This window comes from Hippopotamus amphibius, chromosome 9, assembly GCF_030028045.1.
Source record: "Hippopotamus amphibius kiboko isolate mHipAmp2 chromosome 9, mHipAmp2.hap2, whole genome shotgun sequence".
Lineage (NCBI taxonomy): Eukaryota > Metazoa > Chordata > Mammalia > Artiodactyla > Hippopotamidae > Hippopotamus > Hippopotamus amphibius.
Genome location: NC_080194.1, coordinates 38,877,804 through 38,899,155, shown reverse-complemented (window position 1 = coordinate 38,899,155; position 21,352 = coordinate 38,877,804). Strand labels below are relative to the sequence as shown.

The following is a 21,352-nucleotide window of genomic DNA, read 5'->3' as shown; positions in this document are numbered from 1 at the left end:
CAATGGATGTTCATTCAGGGCTTGGTGTGATCCCCACTTTTTAACCCCAATTCTTACTCCAAAGGAGTCAAAGTTTACATCTGTTGAGATGATCATGTGGTTTTTATCCTTCAGTTTGTTAATATGGTGTATCACATTGATTGATTTGCATATATTGAAGAATCCTTGCATTCCAGGGATAAACCCCACTTGATCATGGTGTATGATCCTTTTAATGTGTTGTTGGATTCTGTTAGCTAGTATTTTGTTGAGGATTTTTGCATCTAAATTCATCAGTGATATTGGTCTGTAGTTTTCTTTTTTTGTAGTATCTTTGTCTGGTTTTGGTATCAGGGTGATGATGGCTTCATAAAATGAGTTTGGGGGTGTTCCTTCCTCTGCAATTTTTTGGAAGAGTTTGAGAAGGATGGGTGTTAGCGCTTCTCTAAATGTTTGATAAAATTCACCTGTGAATCCATCTGGTCCTGGACTTTTGTTTGTTGGGAGATTTTTAATCACAGTTTCAATTTGATTTCTTCTGATTTGTCTGTTCATATTTTCTATGTCTTCCTGATTCAGTCTTGGAAGGTTATACTTTTCTAAGAATCTGTCCATTTCATCCAGGTTGTCCATTTTATTGGCATATAGTTGCTTGTAGTAGTCTCTGATGGTGCTTTTTATTTCTGCGGTGTCCGTTGTAACTTCTCCTGTTTCCTTTCTAATTTTATTGATTTGAGTCCTCTCCCTCTTTTTCTTGATGAGTTTTGCTAGAGGTTTTTCAATTTTATTTATCTTCTCAAAGAACCAGCTTTTAGTTTTATTGATTTTTGCTATGGTTTTCTTTGTCTCTATTTCATTTATTTCTGTTCTGATCTTTATGATTTCTCTCCGTCTACTAACTTTGGGTTTTGTTTGCTCTTCTTTCTCTAGTTTCTTTAGGTGTAAGGTTAGATTGTTTATTTGGGATTTTTCTTGTTTCTTGAAGTAGGATTGCATCGCTGTAAACCTCTTAGAACTGCCTTTGCTGCATCCCATAGGTTTTGGATCGTTGTGTTTTCATTGTCATTTGTCTGTAGGTATTTTTTGATTTCCTCTTTGATTTCTTCAGTGATCTGTTGGTTATTTAGTCGCATATTGTTTAGCCTCCACGTGTTTGTGTTTTTTACAGTTTTTTTCCTGGAATTGATTTCTAATCTCATAGCGTTGTGGTCAGAAAAGATGCTTGATACAATTTCAATTTTCTTGAATTTACCAGGGCTTGATTTATGACCCAAAATGTGATCTATCCTGGAGAATGTTCCATGTGCACTTGAAAAGAATGTGTAATCTGCTGTTTTTGAATGTAAGGTCCTATAGATATCTATTAAATCTATTAAATTTATTGTGTCATTTAAAGCTTGTGTTTCCTTATTAATTTTCTGTGTGGATGATCTGTCCATTGGGTAAGTAGGGTGTTAAAGTCCCCCACTTTGATTGTGTTCCTGTAGATTTCCTCTTTCATAGTTGTTAGCATTTGCCTTATGTATTGAGCTGCTCCTATATTGGGTGCATATATAGTTATAATTGTTATCTCTTCTTCTTGGATTGATCCCTTGATCTTTATGTAGTGTCCTTTCTTGTCTCTTGTAACATTTTTTATTTTAAAGTCTATTTTATCTGATATGAGTATTGCTACTCCAGCTTTCTTTTGATTTCCATTTGCATGGAATAACTTTTTCCATCCCCTCACATTCGGTCTGTATGTGTCCCTAGGTCTGAAGTGGGTCTCTTGTAGACAGCATATATATGGGTCTTGTTTTTGCATCCATTCAGCCAGTCTGTGTCTTTTGTTTGGTGCATTTAGTCCATTTACATTCAAAGTGATTATCAATATGTATGTTCCTATGACCATTTTCTTAATTGTTTTGTTCTTGTTTTTGTAGGTCCTTTTCTTCTCTTATGTTTCCTGCTTAGAGAAGTTCCTTTAGCATTTGTTGTTAGGCTGGTTTGGTGGTGCTGGATTCTCCTAGCTGTTGCTTGTCTGTAAAGCTTTTGATTTCTCCCTCGAATCTGAATGAGATCCTTGCTGGGTAGAGTACTCTTGTTTGTAGGTTCTTCTCTGTCATCACTTTAAATATATCGTGCCACTCCCTTCTGGCTTGTAGAGTTTCTGCTGAGAAATCAGATGTTAACCTGATGGGGGTTCCCTTGTATGTTATTTGTCCTTTTTCCCTTGTTGCTTTTAGTAACTTTTCTCTGTCTTGAATTTTTGTCAGTTTGACTACTACATGTCTTGGCATGTTTCTCCTTGGGTTTCTCCTGCCTGGGACTCTCTGTGCTTCCTGGACTTGGGTAGCTATTTCCTTTCCCATGTTAGGGAAGTTTTCAACTATAATCTCTTCCAGTATTTTCTCAGGTCCTTTCTCTCTTCTCCTTCTGGGACCTCTACAGTGTGAATGTTGGTGCGTTTAACATTGTCCCAGAGGTCTCTTTGGCTGTCTTCAGTTCTTTTCATTCTTTTTTCTTTATTCTTTTCTGCGTCAGTGATTATCACCATTCTGTCTTCCAGGTCACTTATTCGCCCTTCTGCCTCAGTTAATCTGCTGTTGGTTCCTTCTAGTGTATTTTTCATTTCCGTTATTGTGTTGCATATCTATGTTTGTTTGTTCTTTAATTCTTCTAGGTCTTTGGTAAACTTTTCTTGCAATTTTTCGATCTTTGCATCCAATCTTTTTCCAAAGTCCTGGATCATCTTTACCATCATTATTCTGAATTCTTTTTCCGGAAGTGTGCCTATCTCCTCTTCATTTAGTTGTTTTTCTGGTGTTTTATCTTGTCCCTTCATCTGGTACAAAGTCTTTTGCCTTTTCATTTTCTCTGTCTTTCTGTGGCTGTGATTTTCAATTCCACAAGATGAAATACTGCTGATACTGCTTGATACTGCTGTCTGCCCTCTTGTGGAGGAAGCTGTCTAGGAGGCTCGTAGGTGCTTCCTGATGGGAGGGACTGATGGTGGGTTGGGTTGGGTGGGTGGAGCTCAGTAAAACTTTAATCCAATTTGGTAGGTGGAGCTCAGTGACACTTTAATCTGCTTGTCTGCCAATGGATGGGGCTGTGTTCCCACCCTGGTGGTGGTTTGGCCTGAGGTGACCCAACACTGGAGCTTACAGGCTCTTTGGTGGAGCTAATGGTGGACTCTGGAAGGGCTCTCGCCAATGAGCACTTCTCAGAACCCCTCTGCCAGTGCCCCTGTCTCCTCAGTGAGCCACAGCTGCCCCCCACCTCTGCAGTCAACCCTCCAACACCAGCAGGTAGGTCTGGTTCAGTCTCCTGTGGGGTCACTGCTCCTTCCCCCTGGGTCCTGGTGAGCACAATTTTTTGTGTGCCCTCCAAGAGTGGAGTCTCTGTTTCTCCCAGTACTGTGGAGGTCCTGCAATCAAATCCTGCTGGCTTTCAAAGTCTGATTCTCTGGGGATTCTTCCTCCCGTTGCTGGACCGCCAAGTTAGGAAGTCTGATGTGGGGCTCAGAACCCTCAGAAATACTGCAGTATAACTGTTCTCCAGCTTGTGAGTCACCCACCCAGCGTTTATGGGATTTGATTTTAATGCGATTGCTCCCCTCCTACCATTTCATTGTGGCTTCTCCTTTGTCTCTGGATGTGGGGTGGTTTTTTTTGGTGAGTTCCAGTGTCTCTCTGTTGATGGTTGTTCAGCAGTTAGCTGTAATTCCGGTGCTCTTGCAAGAGGGAGTGAGTACACGTCCTCCTACTCCACCATCTTGATTCTTCCCTCCAGGGGTCAAAGTTTAAAAAAGAAAAAGTGGATCTAGTGTACTGGCTTTCAACGCTGCTTGTTCCCAAGAATTCCCAGCTTCCTTACCTTTGGATGACCTTTGACTTGACAAGTTTCCAAGGAGGATTTTCCCCAGTATCTGTAAATCAGAAACACAGCTCAGCAGAGATATCAGGAGCAAGAGGAACATGTAGGAAGAATTTCCACAGGGAGCGTCTTTACACTTTTAATAAAACAAAATGAGATGCTTGACTGACTTTTAACATGCGAAAAGATTTCAGAAGTGGCATGATAACAAGATCTGAGACCCATGAGAAAAGGGGGTTAAAATAGAAGCGACAATTTGTCACCTCTCTTCTTGGGAGAGGCTGAGATGCACCCTAGACTGACTCACTTTTCCAGTCAAAGCTCTTTTTCTTCCTTTCTTCTTTTTTTTTTTCTTTTTTTTTTCTTTTTTTTTTTTTAACCTGACTTCCCCATATCTGAACAGATCTTACTGGTTTAAGATGGAAACATTGGGTATTATCATTTGTGCAACACCCACGTTGTACCCTTAACTGTACCAAGTCACTGGCACATATCTTTTGAAAGTGCACAGTTCAATCATGTCATTATCTTTATCATTAACAAAGTTCACCCTTTGGCACCAAATGCAAAATTTGAGATATGTTTTACTACTGTACGACTCAGTGTTCCCCAGAGAAACAGAGAGGTAAACCCAATATTATATACTATATACTATATATTATATATATAGGGGTGAGTCAAGTATTATCCGTACTCTGGCTGTAGACTATATAGAAGTTTTAATATAACAGGAGTGAGAATAATTTTTGAGTCACCCTTGTATATACTTATATATCTATATATCTGTAAAGGAGATTTATCAAGATGAACTGACACATAATTACGGAGGCTGAGATGTTCCAGGATCTGCCATCTTCAAGCTGGAGACACAGGAAAGCTTGTGGTTGGTGTAATTTAGTTCAAGTCCAAAGGCTTAAGACCAGGGTAGTCATTGTCTAAGTCCTCTGCTTAGGACAAGAGAAAAACTATCTCCCAGCTCAAGCAGGCAGGAACGAAAAGAGCAAATTCTTCCTTCTTCCACACTTTTGTTCTTTTCAGACCCTCAAAAAATTAGATGATGCCCACCCATGCTAGGGAAAGCAAACTACTTTATTGAGTCCACAGATCCAGTTCTAATCTCATCTGGAAACAACACCCTCACAGATACACCCAAAAAGTGTCTAATCTGGGTGCCCAGTGACCAGTCATGTTAATACATAAAATTAAGCAACTCACTAATTTGCTGCTTCATCTTTATCGTGCTAAGCTCATAGGGATTATTTGTTAAATAGTATTAGATGACGTTGCCCAACAAATGACAATCCCACAGTTTCACCTTCCTTGCCTGTTTAGGAAAAGTGTCATTTTGGCCATATTGAATCCAGCTTCTGAAAGTCAGCATCAGTGAACTACCAGTCTGTGATCACCCCTCTGACTGGCCACCTATGTGATTTCAGATTTGGAGACCTATTTCCTCTAACATGACCTAGTAGGACACAGACTGGCCAGAGTCACCTACTTGAGCGGGTGGACAGAGGCCAGGGGAGAGCATGCCAGGGTTGCTGCCTCAGGGCAGCCCTCAGTGTGGGTCTTCCCTGGGGTAAAGGAGGTGCTTCACTCCCTCCTGCTGACAGCTCATTAGTAAGGAAACAAGACAAGGTGGGTGTGTGAAATTAGATTGTTCAGGAAGCCTAGTTTTCCAAAGGATGGATTAGTTTGAGAGACATGAAAACATCTTCCAGGAGCACAGCTGAGATAGGAATAAAAATTCAGTCACTGATCAACCAGGCTCAGGCACAAAGTCTTGTCATTTTGCAGAGGCCCTATGTGGAGGCCTCCCATTGGTCTATAGTTTATTTCCCCTTTCCTGCCCATCCTCCACCCCCTAGAATTTAACTTTCATTTTCACTTACCTTCTCTGGGAGATCTTCTTTTTGGATATCAGGCCTCAGATTTGGTGAGTGAATCCTGAACTCATCTGCCCAGTGTCTGTCTTCAGTCTCTCCAAGGAATCACAGCTTGTCTTTTGGGGTCTGAGGATATCGGAGTAGTGTGTGGAGCGAAGACTTTTAGAGACACAGAAGAAAAAGCTGAATCTGCTTGGGTGAGTTTAATTTGTTGTTAGGAAGCTGTTCTAAAGGGGGAAAAGGCCCAGCTTTCAGGTTTCCTGCTGAGAGTGCTGACTTTAGATCAGTCTGGGGGAGGGGAAGTCTTAGAGAAATGGGGGTTGGAAGAAGAGAAAGGCTTTGTTTGTTCCTTGGAGGGACTGTTGATTTCTCTAGGCTGAATCTACCCACAGCTCCTTTCCATTCTGCAAGTCTGAACTGCACTTTGCTGAGGACAGCCAGGATCCCTGATTTTTCAGAGGTGGAAAGTTCCACCTTGAGAAACAGGAGCAAAGGCTGAGGGGTCTCTGAGTGCTGATATTTTAATTTCTATCAGTGGAACAATGTAGTATTTCTGCATGACCATGTAGATAAATTCTCATCCCCTTGGCCTGTCTGTGCTCAGGAGCCTGATGGTGTGACAGCTGGCAGGCCCTGCAGCCTCTTGTGTATTCACTGGTCCAGACACAGGGAAGTGCTGTAGTTCCTCACATCTCTAACCTGCTGATCCTTCTCCTTGAGTAGGATCTGCTACCCAGAACTAGCTCAGCTGAGAGATCAGGGGCAAGAGGAGCACGTGGGAGGAATTTCCAGTTGTGACATCTGGAAACATCTAATTTCTAATAACAGTGACATCTAACTTTTAAATTTATTTACTTGTTTGTTTGTTTATTTATTTATTGGCTGTGTTGGGTCTTCGTTGCTGCTCAGGGGCTTTCTCTAATTGCAGAGAGGAGAGGCTACTCTTCATTGTGGTGTGAGGGTTCCTCTTTGCAGTGACTTCTCTTGTTGCAGAGCATGGGCTCTATGTGCATGGACTTCAGCAGTTGTGGCACATGGGCTCAATAGTTGTGGCTCACAGGCTCTAGAGCACAGGCTCAATTGTTGTGGCACACAGGCTTAGATGCTCTTCGGCATGTGGGATCTTCCTGGAGCAGGGATCGAACCCATGTCCCCTGCACTGGCAGGCAGATTCTTAACCACTGCACCACCTAGGAAGTCCGGACATCTAACTTTTAATGTTAAAAACTTGTTGCTTCACTGGTGTTAAGGATATAAAAAGATGTTTGAAAAGTATTATTATAACAACATCATGCGACCCACTGAGGGAATTAAGTATAGAATGTACAGTTGCACCCACCTTTCTCAGGCACATGGATGACACCAGTCACATCTCTTTCCTCACCATGACTTCCCCTCTTGTGACCAAATCTTACTTCATCAAGGTTGACTGTGGAGGTTATCATCTCTTTTCCATATTCCTTGTCACCCTCTCAGCCATAGTCAGTGTTAGACCCTTGTCTTCCAAATTCATATAGTTCACCTCAGTGAGGCCAATTTCTGCAAGGTTTTATTTTATTTTTTAATATTTATTTATTTATTTATTTAATTTATTGGCTGTGTTGAGTCTTCATTGTTTCCTGCTGGCTTTCTCTAGTTGTGGTGAGCGGGGCTACTCTTTGCAGTGGCTTCTCTGGCTGTGGAGCACAAGCTCTAGATGCGCAGCCTTCAGTAGTTGCAGCATGTAGCCTCACTAGTTGTGGCTCACAGGCTCTAGAGCACAGGCTCAGTAGTTGTGGTGCATGGGCTTATTTGCTCCGTGGCATGTGGGGTCTTCCCAGACTGAAGATCGAACCCATGTCCCCTGCATTGGCAGGCGGATTCTTAACCACTCTGCTACCAGGGAAGCCCCCTGCAAGGCTTTAGAGTTGTTATGTTACTTTAGTGCTTCTTGTTTTATTTTGCTAGTTTTGTAAGGAGTTTATATTAAATCATAGTAGATGACTGTCTGGGAAATAAAACAAAGCACAATTTCATTTTCCAATTCTATTTAGGAAAAGTGACCCTTTCTCTTATAATATCCATGATTTGTGACTTTATCATGATTAGAGAAACAGTTTTACTAGAGTCACAATAAAAGAAAGTTTCATATATAAATTTACTTCTTGGACTTTTACAGAATTATTTTCTTTTTACGTCTTTTGCTTATCTTTAGCTGTTACCTCTGAGATATTTTGACTTTGTATTTTCATGAACTCATATGTCAGAAAACCATCTGGTAAAGTGCAATCACCTGACACCATGGCAGCCAACTGACCTGAGGTTTTAACAATCAGATGTCACTCCTGTTCCCACATCTATCTTCCTCTTTGTTGAGGAGAACTGGGTAAATGCTTAGGGAGTGGTGGTGTCATTCTTCTTCTATGAGGACTAGATCTTTCCATGTCTATGGTGGCTCAGCTGCTCTGACATTAGCTTCTTGGAGCCCTGCAGGGAAAATAAATTCTGCATCCTCATGGCTGAATGCATGCTCTGATCCTCCCTTCTCTATAGTTTCTTCGTGCATCTCAGAATTGGTTGCATCTTGAATGGGATGAGATGTAATTGGAGGACCCACCACCATATTTGGATCACAGCTTGAGTCATAAACTGATAAACTGTCTACCCCTGACCTTGTTATTCATCAGAGTGTGATCTGGGGCACCTGGTCTTTGCCGCCAGGGACAATTTGCATATGGCCTCTAATCTATTTTCAGTATCTACCTTTAGCTGGATTACATTTCCAGTTCAAGTTCAGCCTTTTCAGATTCCCTTCATGTTGGATGAACATGGCATAAACTGAGAGTTTTAGTAGGTCTCAGTCTATCTCTATGCAGCCTTTATAGCTTCTTCGTCCTTTGTGAAGAGCAAAGGGAAACTTACTTGTTGTCTCATACTGGAGCTGTTTCTTTTACGTTCAAACTTTGGCAACCGTCAAGATGTGAGTATCTTCTGAGATCTTCCCTTTCTTTGTTTATTGCTTCATAGCCTCATTTTTCTAGAGCCCCTGACAGAAATTCTGAGCCTAGACTATGACCATAGGGCCATAGTGAGTCTAGGGTGGAAAATGAACATCATTGTGCCAGCACTCAGTGATGCCCTCTCTGACTGAACACCAGCAGTGGTTTCCAATCTGGATCACCAGTTCCACCCACACAACCTCATAAGACATAAACTGCCAGGTTCACTAAGCTTATCTGGGGCTTACAACACAGAAGACAGAGCATTGGGCACGGCTGCCTCAGGTGAGCTCCCAGAGATGGTCCTTACAGGAGGTACGTTATCTCCATCATCTCAGCTTTGTAAGGAACGAGACTAGATTCATGTGTATGAAAGCGCCACAGGTTAGATAATCTTAGTGCTGCAAATGACTGATTACCTAGTAAAAGACCACGAGGACCAGCTTCCAGGAGCCTAAAAGAGACACATTTGAAAGTCATGATCCCCTTGTGAAGAATGAGGTCTGTGCTTACCAAATGATATAAAGTCTTCCTATCCAAATGCACTTTATATATCAGGCTAGTTTTGCTATCAACTATGTGGCCTTGAAAGGCTGCTGACTTTCCACTTTCTTGTAACCCAGTATATTTTCCAGAAAAACAACACACACACACACACACACACACACACACACACACACACTTAGGAGAAGAATAGGCCAATATTATCTTTACAGGAAGGAAGAGTCCAGGACTGATGTTAGCCCTTTGTTTCTTTTTTTTTTTTTCCCTAGCTGAATAATTTTTTTAAATTATTTTTATGCACAGAAAACTCAATAGTGTACACTCAGCCCAGTTCGGTGGCCAGTTCCCTGGCTTTCGCCTTCTCTAGCTTGGCAATGCAAGCCACTGATTTTGGACCCAGGACATTGCCTCCCCAGTGATGGCAGATCTCATTGCATCTGTCATTGTAATTGGTCCTGATGGCCTCCACCAACTTGGCCAGATTGCCTTTGTCTTCTGGGTTGACTTGTGTGAAGGACATGATGGTGTAGGTCTTCCTGTGGACCAGACGCCCCAGCCTGGCCTTCCTCTTGATGATGCAGCATGGAACCCCCATCTGATGGCACAGGGCAGGAAGGAAGACCACCAGCTCAATGGGATCCAGGTAGTATGCAATCACCACCGGCTGAGCCTTCTTGTTCTCCACTAAGGTGGTGACAGTATTAACCCCTGCTTGGAGGACAGGCGGCCTCTTGGTGGGGACATCCCCTTTACCTGTAGCTTTCTTCTCAGCTTGGGCCAGCAACCTCTGCTTCTTCTCTTGCTTTGTCTCTGATCTGTACTTGTGGGCCAGCTTAAACAGTTGGGTATTTGGCAATCCAGTGCCTGGGTGAATTAGTCAATCGCGGGAGGCACTTTCAGCTGCTTGTAGAGGATAGCCCTTTGCCGCTGCAGCCAGAGGTAGCGGGGCCATTTGACAAAATGGGTGAGGTCCATTTTGGGCTGGATGTCCTGTCCAATGCCAAAATTCTTTGGCCTTTTCTCAAACAGGGGATTGACCACCTTCTTGGCCTCCTGCTCCTTCACCACTGCAGGGGCCGGGGCCACCTTCTTCCCCTTAGCCTTCTTTCCCTTCAGCATCTTGAACTACAGGCAGATACTAGCCATTTGTTTCTACATATCTAATCCAACTCCCAGTCCTGTCCTTTTACCTCCTCTTATCTCTCACTCTCATCTGCTGCCCTGCATTTCCTTCAACACTCTGTCCCTCAAGCTATCACCATCTATCTCCTGAGGAGCTGTGAATGCATCCTACCTAATCCTCCCAATTCCACACTGGATGCATCCAACATCTCACAGCCCAAGTGTACAGCTACTATTGTCTCTACTTTTTGATAGGAAAACATTGATAACTTCTGCTTACTCTTGGGAAAGAGTTTTTGAAAGTTACACAATTGAGAAAGAGTCATATTTAATGTCACTGCAGCCTCTTTGGATACCAAAGACCTAGCACTTTTCTGATCACTAGCCACACTGGCATTTTGAAACTCCTGTAAGATGCTATGTCTTCCAGGAACAGGACATTTCCTCCACCTCGTACATTTTTTCCTCTTTCTTATTCCATGTTTCTTTTATCTTCTTCAGCTTTCACTTTAACCTTTGTGTTTTCAAGTTGGAATTCTTGGATAACACTTATTTGCTCCCAATATTTGATTTCTAAACAACATCCATGTCTCTCTAGTAATGTTTTCCAAATATGTCCTTTTATGTATATTCGTGTGTGTGTGTGTGTGTGTGTGTGTATGAATTTTAACTTACTAGTAGTTCCCAGGTGAATATCAAGTTAATAGTAATTTAAACCCTCTGTTTAGACTCATCTTTCTGTTTCTGGGTATAGTCCACTTGCTGACATATGTTACATAATCAATGATAATTAGCTGAATGACCTTGCCCAATATTTTAAGACTTTTTTCTCCTGACTAACACTTACTTCACCTATGTTTATGTTTTTAGAAATCTGACTGGTGTGATCCTATGAGTTTATTTATACCATTTCCCTCCCTATCATCCTCATACACACACATCTTCAACTCCTATCAATGTCCTTGACATATTTCCAGGCCAAGGTTAATAACTATTTACACACTCAAGACTTCCCAGCTGGTCTGTATCTCTTCACTTCCACACCCCTATTGCAGTGAGTACTAATTTGGTCCATAAAGTTACTTTTGTTTGTCTTTGATTAGCTCAGTGGGGTAGGAGACAGGCCTCTGAAGGGGGACCCATAATACATTATTAAGTTCAACTCCATGCTGCTTATTGAAGATACATGATCTTTGTAAGTCACTGTCTATTTACACATCTGATAATGAGTTTGCTCTTACCATGTACAGACATGTTCATATATTATGTCATGATAATAAGGAAAATCATTTAAACCTCCAGCAAATCATGGCAATGGTAACAGTGTAAGTAAGTCATCAGAGGAGATCTTTGTGATAAGAGAACACTTGAGAGAATTTACTGAAGTATAAGGAAGAGTCATACTGATATCGGGGGAAGCATTCCATGCTGAGAGTAGAACAGGTATGGAAGCCCAAAGGCATTAAGTTGTTTCAGCTATTAATATTGAAGATGTTTGGGAGCATGGGAAAGATGGTGGGTGGGTCACACAGTGATCTTGGTAGAAAAGGTGTCAGGTCATCCATTTGTTTCATAAAATTAAATAATAATTGCACAGATAAGGATGGAATTTGTCATGTGACATGAACCAAGAGTAAAGTATTTAAAATTATAAGGAAATGTTCTATTTGCCAGGTCACCAAGTTCCTTCCCTTGTATCTCCATGTTTTATTCTCGTCCTTCAATAATTTGATCTTGGCCTATACTTGATTAATTCACAATTAGTATCATGTAATTCTATCTTTCTTACTCCGCCACTTTTAAAATTCCCAATCATGCAGGGATTTATGAACAAGAGAACTCTATGACTTCAGGACAGGTAGGTGCAGGGGAGCAGCTGCCATGGCTTCAGGAATCCTGGCGAACATACAGGAGGAAGTGACCTGCCCCATTTGCCTGGAGCTTCTGACAGAACCCCTGAGCTTTGACTGTGGCCACACCTTCTGCCAAGCCTGCATCACTGCAAGCAACAAGGAGTCCATGACTGACCACTGTCCTGTGTGCAGAACCAGTTATGAGCGTGGGAGCCTGCGACCTAATAGGCACATAGCCAACATAGTGCAGAGGCTCCGAGAGGTCAAGTTGAGCCCTGAGGTGGAACATAAGAGAAATCTGTGTGTGCACCATGGAGAAAAACTCCTGCTCTTCTGTGAGGAGGATGGGAAGGTCATTTGCTGGCTTTGCGAGCGGTCCCAGGAGCACCGTGGTCACCACACATTCCTCATGGAGGAGGTTGCCCAGAAGTACCAGGTAAGAAACCAGAATAGAGGAAAGACAGGGCTGAAAATGGTACTTGAGGGGAAGTCTCCACTTTGCATTGGACTTTAATTACCTGATAACCATGAACATGAGGCCTGTAACCTCTTTTCTTCCTATGCCCTCCTTCTGATAGCTGAAGGAAATCTCTATGTAGTCCCTCAATTACAAAAGTATAAACAAAGAAACTCTTAGGCAGAAGTAGACATTCATGTACCTTGTGCTAATAGGTGGAGATCTGATGCCCGAGAGAAGCTCTCATTACCACTTTGAGCAGGAGGGATGACTAGGATATTGGGCAGATTGAGGTGTAAGTTGTTTCCCTGCTTTAGTATCAAGTTTCTTCCAGAACAAAGAGAGCCAGTCTTCTTTGGGAGAGGATGGTGACTCTAACTCTTGAGTCTTAAAGAACCCATTTCCCACCTCAGGTTTTCTTCCAAGTCATAGACTCTAGTCGCTGCTCTCACAGTCTCTGTAAAGTCTATTCTCTTTGGAAATTAGCCTCTTTTCTCCCTCATTTATCCTCTACAGTGATGTTGAGATAGCCCATAGCTTGACTCTGGTGTATTTGTTTTTTTTCTCACAGATGAAGCTCAAGGAAGCTCTGGAGAGATTGAGGGAGGAGCAGCAGGAAGCTGAGAAGATGGAGGTTAAAGTCAGAGAAGAGATTACTACTTGGCAGGTAGGAGGAGACACTTCCTGAGGGAGTTAGACAGATATAAGGACAGGACCTTGGGTTAGTCACAAGGAGCTGCCTTCCTCTTTGTTACCCTGACAGTTAAGTCATTTACTAGTCCTTTTCTTCATACTTTCCCTGATGGGAGTGGGTGCTGAAAAGTGAACATGTTGTAAATGAACACAGATACTGGAAGGGAGGTGTTCATACGGAGGGACTCTCTGGTGAGGATGACTAGTGAATTTCATATTCCATTCCTGTCATGTGTTAAAGCCTTTGATGCTTCTTGGGGAGACATCTGGCAATGGATCATGGTTCTGTCCTCAGAGTCTAACTTCTTGGCAGAGGGTGGTGAGAGGGGGTCAGGAGTAATGCAGGGAGGCATGAGTGTCCTGACAGCTGTGCGAAGGCTGAGCCACACCCAGAGAGCCCATTGTGGCTCTGAGTTGTCCCAGTAATTCAGACTTGGGGCCACTATTTTGAAATGTGATGGAGAGAAAAAAATAGGCCGAGTCAGCTTCCCCAAGAACTGCTTCCCTCCTTCTAACTCACTTCCTTATGGGAACTTCCCAAGTAGAATTTTTCTTTCTCTGGCTCCCACTCTTTGTCTGACAGTCCGAATACCTCTCTCTTTCTCATTCCTGAAGAATCAAATACAAAATGAGAGACAAAAAGTCCAGGCAGAGTTTAAAAAACTGAGAGGTATCCTGGCCAGTGAGGAGGTGAAGGAACTGCAAAAGCTGAAGAATGAGGAGGGATTGATTCTAAGAAACCTGGCAGACTCTGAGCATGAGCTGGTCCAGCAGAGCCAGTTGGTGAGAGATCTCATCTCAGATCTGGAGCATCGTTTGCAGGGGTCATTACTGGAGATGCTTCAGGTAAGACTAGGAAAGAAACCCCCGCTTCTGAGACATGAGATAAAGGTACACTAAGTTTCTTTATCTTTTGTAATGCTGTGCTCATTCTGGTGGTGTCTTAAGGTTGCTTTGGCTCTGATTGTACCAGTTACCTGTACATATTTCAGAAGTAGTAAAAATAATTGAATACATTAATTGAATGCAGATATAAGAAGGGAAATTTTCATCTTTATTTATGTACCAAATTCAATGCAAAAACTTCACCATGGAGAGAACTGCCATTGTGTTCAGTGATTTTCTAAAGGCCCCTGTTATCTTTTACCTAGTGTTAAGCATTTATTAGTTACCTCTTCATGATCCAGCTTAGTCACAGACAAATGACTTCAGATTCCAAGAGGCTGTTTTTTCCCTTATTGTATTGAGATTTTCTCCCTCCTTTTCCATTTCTGCAGAAAACTTGTGAAAACTGTTATTTGTTCTTTAAATATTTATTGAAATTCACCAGTGAAGCCAACTCTGGGTTTTTTCGTATTGTAGAGGTTTAAATATACACACACGCACAGACACACACATATATAAATGTATTAGGACTATTAAGTTTTTTATAGTCCTTGAGTCTGTTTTTGTATGCCTTTGTAGAAATATGTCTATTCTAAGCTGTCTAATTTGTAAACATAAAGCTAGTCATAATAATCCCTTATTATCCACTTAACTTCTATACTACTCAGTAATGTCCCCACTATTATTGCTGATTTAGGTGGTCTGCTTTTTCACTTTTTTTCTTGGTCACTTTAGTTATGTTTTGTCAATTTTATTGATTTAAAAAAAATCTTATTGTTTCGTTGATTTTGAAGCTCTGATGTTAGGTGCATATACATTTATAATTGTTATATCTTTTTTGATGAACCGAACCCTTCATCATAAAATTTCCCTCTCATTCTCTCACATTTATTGTCTTAAAGTCTATTTTGTCTAATATTAACATAAACACTTGAGCTTTACTCTTTGCATGGTATATAGTTTTCTATCATTTTAATTTCTCCCTTTTTGTATGTAAAATATGTTTCCTGTAGATGGCAATAGTGGCTTTTTATCAGATCAAAAAAACCTCTGCCTTTTAATTGGGATGTTAATGCAATGGCATTTAATATGATTATTGATGTGGCTGTATTTAAATTTACCATTTTGCTATTTGTTTTCCAGTTGGCTACGCTAGTTTTCATCCTTCTCTTTTACCTTAACTAGTGTCTTTTGTGTTAAACAAATATTTCTGGTATAAAATTTTGTTTTCCTATTTTCTTACTGTACTTTTTTAGTTTCTTTCCTAGTGGTTGCTCTAGTGATTACAATATGTTTCCTACTTTATCATTATCTACTTCAGACTAATACTAACTTCCTTTCAGTAAAAATAGACACTTCCTGAAGCATCACTTCTCTTCCCACACAGTGATTCTTTTAATATGGGCTAATGCCTGCAGGCATCTGAACTTTTGTTATAATTGGGAAGAGAAGCTCTCTTTTCTTCAGGAGTTTATGTCCAGAGATTTATGTTTCCTTCGTGAACTGAGAATGAAGTCAATATAGGCGGAATAAATGGAATTGGAGAAAGACACAGAACAGATTCTGATGATAAGGTTTGAGCTTCAAAATTAAACTTTGATTAAAGTTGTAAATGCACCCACAAAATTCTCTACTTATTATAGTTTTAGTTGATTTTTGTCATATACAACAAAAGAGCTATAACACAGAGAGATTTTGTTTTTTTCGTGTGTGGACCCAGCCATTGTCCCTATTTTTGGTGACATGGAAGTAAGTCTAATATTAAAGACATCAAATATGTTGGTAAATATCTGTTCAACCACAGAAAACAATGTCTGTGATGATTAAGAAGATTAGATGGCTAAAAACTGTTAAGGACCTGGACTAAACTGACTCAGCAAAGACTAAAGTGCAAATAAATGCTTTAGTTTATGGACAGTGACTGAGTGGATATTGGTAACATTATGAAAATTAGGTATAAGAGAGGAGACAACTTGCTTGGTGAATAGTAAGTTACATATTAGACATCTCAAATTACTGATTCCTGTGGCTTATTTAGTACAGAATATATTAATAAGCATTTGAGAGATAAAACTGAGTAAAAATAAAGATTTGGAAGTCAATGGCACATAAGTGTATGCTGAATTTAAGGGAGTGGAAGAGATCACTAAAAGATAGTGTATGAAATGAGAGTAGAGAGACTTGAAAAACACCTATATTAATACGTTTCTTTGTACCCAAACAAAAGCCATATAAATATCTTGAGGAATATTAGGATTATGTATTCATCTTTGATTCTCCAAAGTATGGTTTAATGCTTGGCAAATAGTAGTATACCACTTCACAGTTTTGGTGAATAAATGAAAGAACTATAAACTATTCAAATCATTTCATTGGGCACCTTATGCCTTTGGGGCAAAATATTATAGGGCTCTTGTTTTTCCCATAAATATGTCTCATCTCCAGATACTAGAAGCCTCTTGCTTTCACAAGCGTCAAAGCTCTTTTACCTTTTTGGAAATGTAGCAACATCACATGAGTCTTCTGAAATGATCGGCCTCACTCTTGTCTTTACTTTTTTCCTCTCACATTGAGATTGTTTCTATTTCCACAATCATGGGCTGGTGGTATGTGATGAAGATTTGTAAGTGAGAGGACTTATTACTTCTTAACTCATTTTTTTTTCTCACTTAGGATGTGAATGACATCATGAAAAGGTATGTATGGGAGAACAGAGATGGTCCATTCATGCCCTGAAAATAATTTAAAGCTCCTAGAGTTATCTGGTGGTCGATTAGAATAAAACAATGCTTTGGGCAAAAAAAAAAGTTGTGTAGTTTTACCTTCAATTTCTGTTCACAAATCATGGCTAGATCGTTTTAAAATTATTGAAAATGGACCAGATTCTTTAGTAGATAATTTTGGTTGTCAGAAGTTGCAGAGTTTTGTCTCTAGCAGTAAAAGGAATAAGGCGTTACAGTATCAGAACCCTGTGACCTCAAATATTTAATTCACACTGTGTCATTATCTAATTCAGGTCCCCATGTTTAATAGGTGCCTGAATTATCATGGCAAAGTCATGTCTTCTTTACTTGCCAAGCACTCAGTACTGGAGACAACTCCTTTATATTTAAATTTCTGCCCTGGGTATAAAAGAAACCAGGTCCTTCCATATCTTTCTATGTAGATTTCCAAAAACAGACTTGAATCTCAAGGAATATTATAGTCCTGCTGCAAACAATTGATCAATCTTGGTCACATACTCTAGAAGCCAGAACAGAATGATGGCATCTTTGGGGCTGAATTTGCACACCTACATGGCAGCATCCAGGTATTTACCAACACATGAAATTCAGACCACTATTGGTTTAGTATTCATAATGTCCTCTTTTCCAAGGGTTTTTCATTGTTTCTAGACATCCTGAAATCTCAGATTATTCTGAGGTCCTCCCATTATGGAGCAGGCTTTGGAGATCTTGGGACTCTCTAGACAGTGTCCTCATACCTGGTATGTCTCAAACACCCAGGAGCCAGGTCTTCCATCCTCACTTTCTGACATCTCCCTGGGAATCCATATCTATGCAGTGATTTTTCCACAAATTAACTGTTTTGAGGTACCAAAGTTTTGTTTTGTCAAATTCATTATTTCACATAATTTCATATTATTTCTAGGAGTTAGAGTGGGTGAGGTTAATTAATGATTTCATTATAGAAGGAAGAAATTCTCCTTCTGACATGTCAAGACTGTCCCACTTCACACAGAGGGTAACTAGGAAGGTGGACATGAGCACATTTCTTCTGGCTCCAAGGTTAGGTGTCTGCTCTCTCCTTTCCCAGGGTCTCCAGGGAAGATGGTTCAAGTGCATCAATGGGGTGAAAATATTGCAAGTCACTGGTTTTAGAGGGACACAAACTCAGATGTGTGGGGTCAATTTTTGTCTTCCCTAGGAGTGAGATCTTGACTCTAAAGAAGCCAACCACTATTTCCAAGGAACAAAGGAGAGTGTTTCGAGCTCCTGATCTGAGGGATATACTGCAAGAGTTTAATGGTGAGTGCTACCCAAGTGGGTGTCTGTTGGATTCTTGTGATGTCAGGGAGAATGGGGAGGAGGCTCCAATTTCTAGGTGTGGATAGAGACAGTGAAGCCCAGATACTGTGTGCTGATGATATGGTCATATTTATGGGGAGTGTCCAGGAGCTTGGTTCATCCTCTCTTTCACCAGTTCAGTACCTCACCATAGCCCTTCCCCTAATCTGGAAGAAAACAGATTTCAGTCCTCACTCCTTTGGTTATATTTAATACTCTGGATTTTTTATCATTTCAGAGCTGACCGACATGCAACGCTACTGGGGTAAGGAGACATCATGGTATTATCAAGCCACCCTATTTTTATCATGTTTTAGAATTTTTCATTTTCTAGTAGGCCTCATGTTTTATTTATTTTTATTTTTTTAAAAGTTATATATTTTATTCAATATATATATAAAACATACTTTTCGATGTGTGCAAATATGGATAAATCAATATCTTAAAGAGTACCTTGTCATTCCCAAGCTAGAATTGTTTTGTTTCGTTTTGTTAAATCAACTTCAGTGTGTCTGAATGGGCCAAATTGACAGCCCTGGAGGCAGGGGTCTTTTCTCTGGGCTTCTGGCAGAAAGCAGGAGCAGCTGCTGTTCAAATGTACCCTCAATACCTTACCTCTGGAAGGCCTCATGTTTTAAGATCCATATTTCCACTCCCAGCGCACACAAACATATTACCTTTCCACTCAAGTTATTCTAAATATCCCTTTTACAATGTCATAAATAAAACTACATCATAGCCCTCACCTAACACTGTAATTTTTTAACAGTTCATGTGAGCCTGAGTCATACCACAGGTAATCCAGAAGTTGCCATTTCTGCGGACCGAAGACAAGTGAGATATGTGTGCAAATTCCAAGTACATAAAGCATATCAGAAAGTGTTTTATGAAGACTATGGTGTCCTGGGCTCCCCAGCTATCACATCAGGGAAACATTACTGGGAGGTAGATGTGTCAGAGAAACGTGCCTGGATCCTGGGGGTATGTAGTGGAAAATGCCTTGAATATAATAGAAAGTTTCCAGTTAAAACCAGTGGAAATTGTCAAAATATTTACTCGAGATATCAGCCTAAGTATGGCTACTGGGTTATAGGGTTAAAAAATCAGTTTGAATATAATGCTTTTGATGAGTCTTCCTCATCAGAACCCTTGATCTTAACCCTCTTCCTGACTGTTTCTCCTCAACGTATTGGGGTTTTCCTAGACTACAATGCTGGCATGGTCTTATTTCTCAATGTCAAAAACCACAGGTTTCTCATCTATAAATTCTCTTCATGTTCCTTTTCTGAGAAAACTTATCCATATTTCAATCCTATGAGATGTGGTGCCCCCATGAATCTGTGCTTGCCAAACTCTTGAACCTTCTCACGCCCACTTCTCAGTAGTGCCTCTTACGATGGGTACATCTAACACATCTGAGCTTATCTGCACCATTCTTACCTTTTTTCCTTGCTGTCTCCCTTTTTGTTCCATTTGAAGGTCCTTCATGCATCAATAGGGTGTACAATTTGCCTTGAATCATATTTTTCTCAATATCATGTTTGCATTAGGAGAAAATCTTAATTCACCATTTTCCATACCCCAAGGAAAAATGACTGCTGCCCCATGAAGAAAGAGTAATATCAAGGTAGCACCTCTGTCAAATTTTACAATCTCACATCCTCAGACAGTGACTGAGAAGATGAAGGAAAGCTTTTCAACAACTTTTGTATATTATCAAAGACCTAGTACAGGAGTCATTCACTAAAGAATGAGTCCTGAGCAGTGTCTCTGTTTACCCATGATGTCCCTTATTCATCAAGGAATTAAGGAGAAAATATCATAAATGATTTGTACTAAGAGTGGAAGTTTTGTGTCCAGAGTGTCTGAGTTCAAGTTCTGTCTGTCCACATATTAGCAGTCTAACCTAGAATAACACCCCTAAATGCTGTGTATATTTCTTAATGCAATGTTGATATAAAAGCTGTATCATACAGAAGATCATTGTCAAAAGATAAATGCTACTAGGTGTAAAGCATCAAAGTGTCTCAACTTAATAGTGAATATTTGATCTATTAATCACTGAAAAATATAACCTGTGTCAGTGTCTTATTCAACATATTTGTGCCTTCAGAGGCACAAGTGTTCTTTTTACTGATGTCTCATTTTCCAGATCCTAGATAACTTTGTGCTGCTGTCAAGACTACTTCAGCTCTCCCTGTTGTAGAAAAGCATGTACACGTGTGTGTGTGTGTGTGTGTGTGTGATATTACAGTTACAATTTTATTATAATTTTGGTGGTGCTATGTACCAGCTCTTATGAAATAAACCATATTGTATGAGATTAAGGATCTCATTTGTAAAAAATAAATATAGACAGAATTTACCTGATTAGTATGTTGAAAGTTAAACAATACAATGTTTACAATAAATCTGTAACTTCTGGCACCTAAGTGGTATCTATTCATTATTTCCCCCCCCTCACTGTGACAAATAAATCATTTTAAGAATATGTTAGTTTATTTTCAACATTATTACCCTTTCTATGCTTTAAGAAACAGAATAAATTGATCAAAGGATAATACTTTTATTTAAATTTTACCTAGTTGTTAAATAAATGTGTCTGTATAGCCACGTACCTTATTTTTAAAAAATTTTCTGCAGTAATTCTATTTCTTTGAAATTGAATTTCAGTTTGTCTCTTTGCCCAGCTTTAAAAATTTGTTATTCACAGTGATAAGAAGTGTAATTGTGGGATTTCTTAACAATGGTGTAAAAAAGTATTTGTGAGCCCTGGTCAGACTTACTCTTTCAATGAGGTGAAAGTTCTCTGGAATGAAAAGTCTGTTATCTTCCTTCAGTAAGATAAGAGGAAAATTATTTCTGCAATGGATGTTCATTCAGGGCTTGGTGGGGTCCCCATGTCTTTTGGAATTTTTATTCCCAACTCTTCCTCCAACAGAGTCAGAGTTTTAAAAAAAACAGTAGATTGTTTGGTTACGTAGTATCTGCTTTCATCCCTGTTTGTTCCCAGGAATTCCAAACTTCCTTTTCTTTGGATGATCTTTGAAGAGTCAAGGGTTTCCAAGGA

At 40.2% G+C, this 21,352-nt stretch overlaps 2 protein-coding genes across 2 annotated transcripts; one reads left to right on the top strand and one right to left on the bottom strand.

Moving 5' to 3' along the window:
- Window positions 1-9,527: 9,527 nt before the first annotated feature.
- On the bottom strand, window positions 9,528-10,324 carry LOC130860373 (60S ribosomal protein L7a-like). The gene is given in 2 exon segments (XM_057748473.1): window positions 9,528-10,054; window positions 10,057-10,324. Coding segments are annotated over 2 exon segments (795 nt in total).
- A 1,836-nt stretch (window positions 10,325-12,160) lies between these two features.
- LOC130860372 (tripartite motif-containing protein 5-like) lies at window positions 12,161-20,616 on the top strand. The gene is made up of 7 exons (XM_057748472.1): window positions 12,161-12,616; window positions 13,209-13,304; window positions 13,946-14,176; window positions 16,889-16,911; window positions 18,143-18,243; window positions 18,521-18,547; window positions 19,052-20,616. Exons 1-7 carry the CDS (start codon window positions 12,209-12,211, stop codon window positions 19,639-19,641), a joined length of 1,476 nt encoding a protein of 491 aa, XP_057604455.1. The 5' UTR covers window positions 12,161-12,208; the 3' UTR covers window positions 19,642-20,616.
- The last annotated feature ends 736 nt before the right edge of the window (window positions 20,617-21,352 follow it).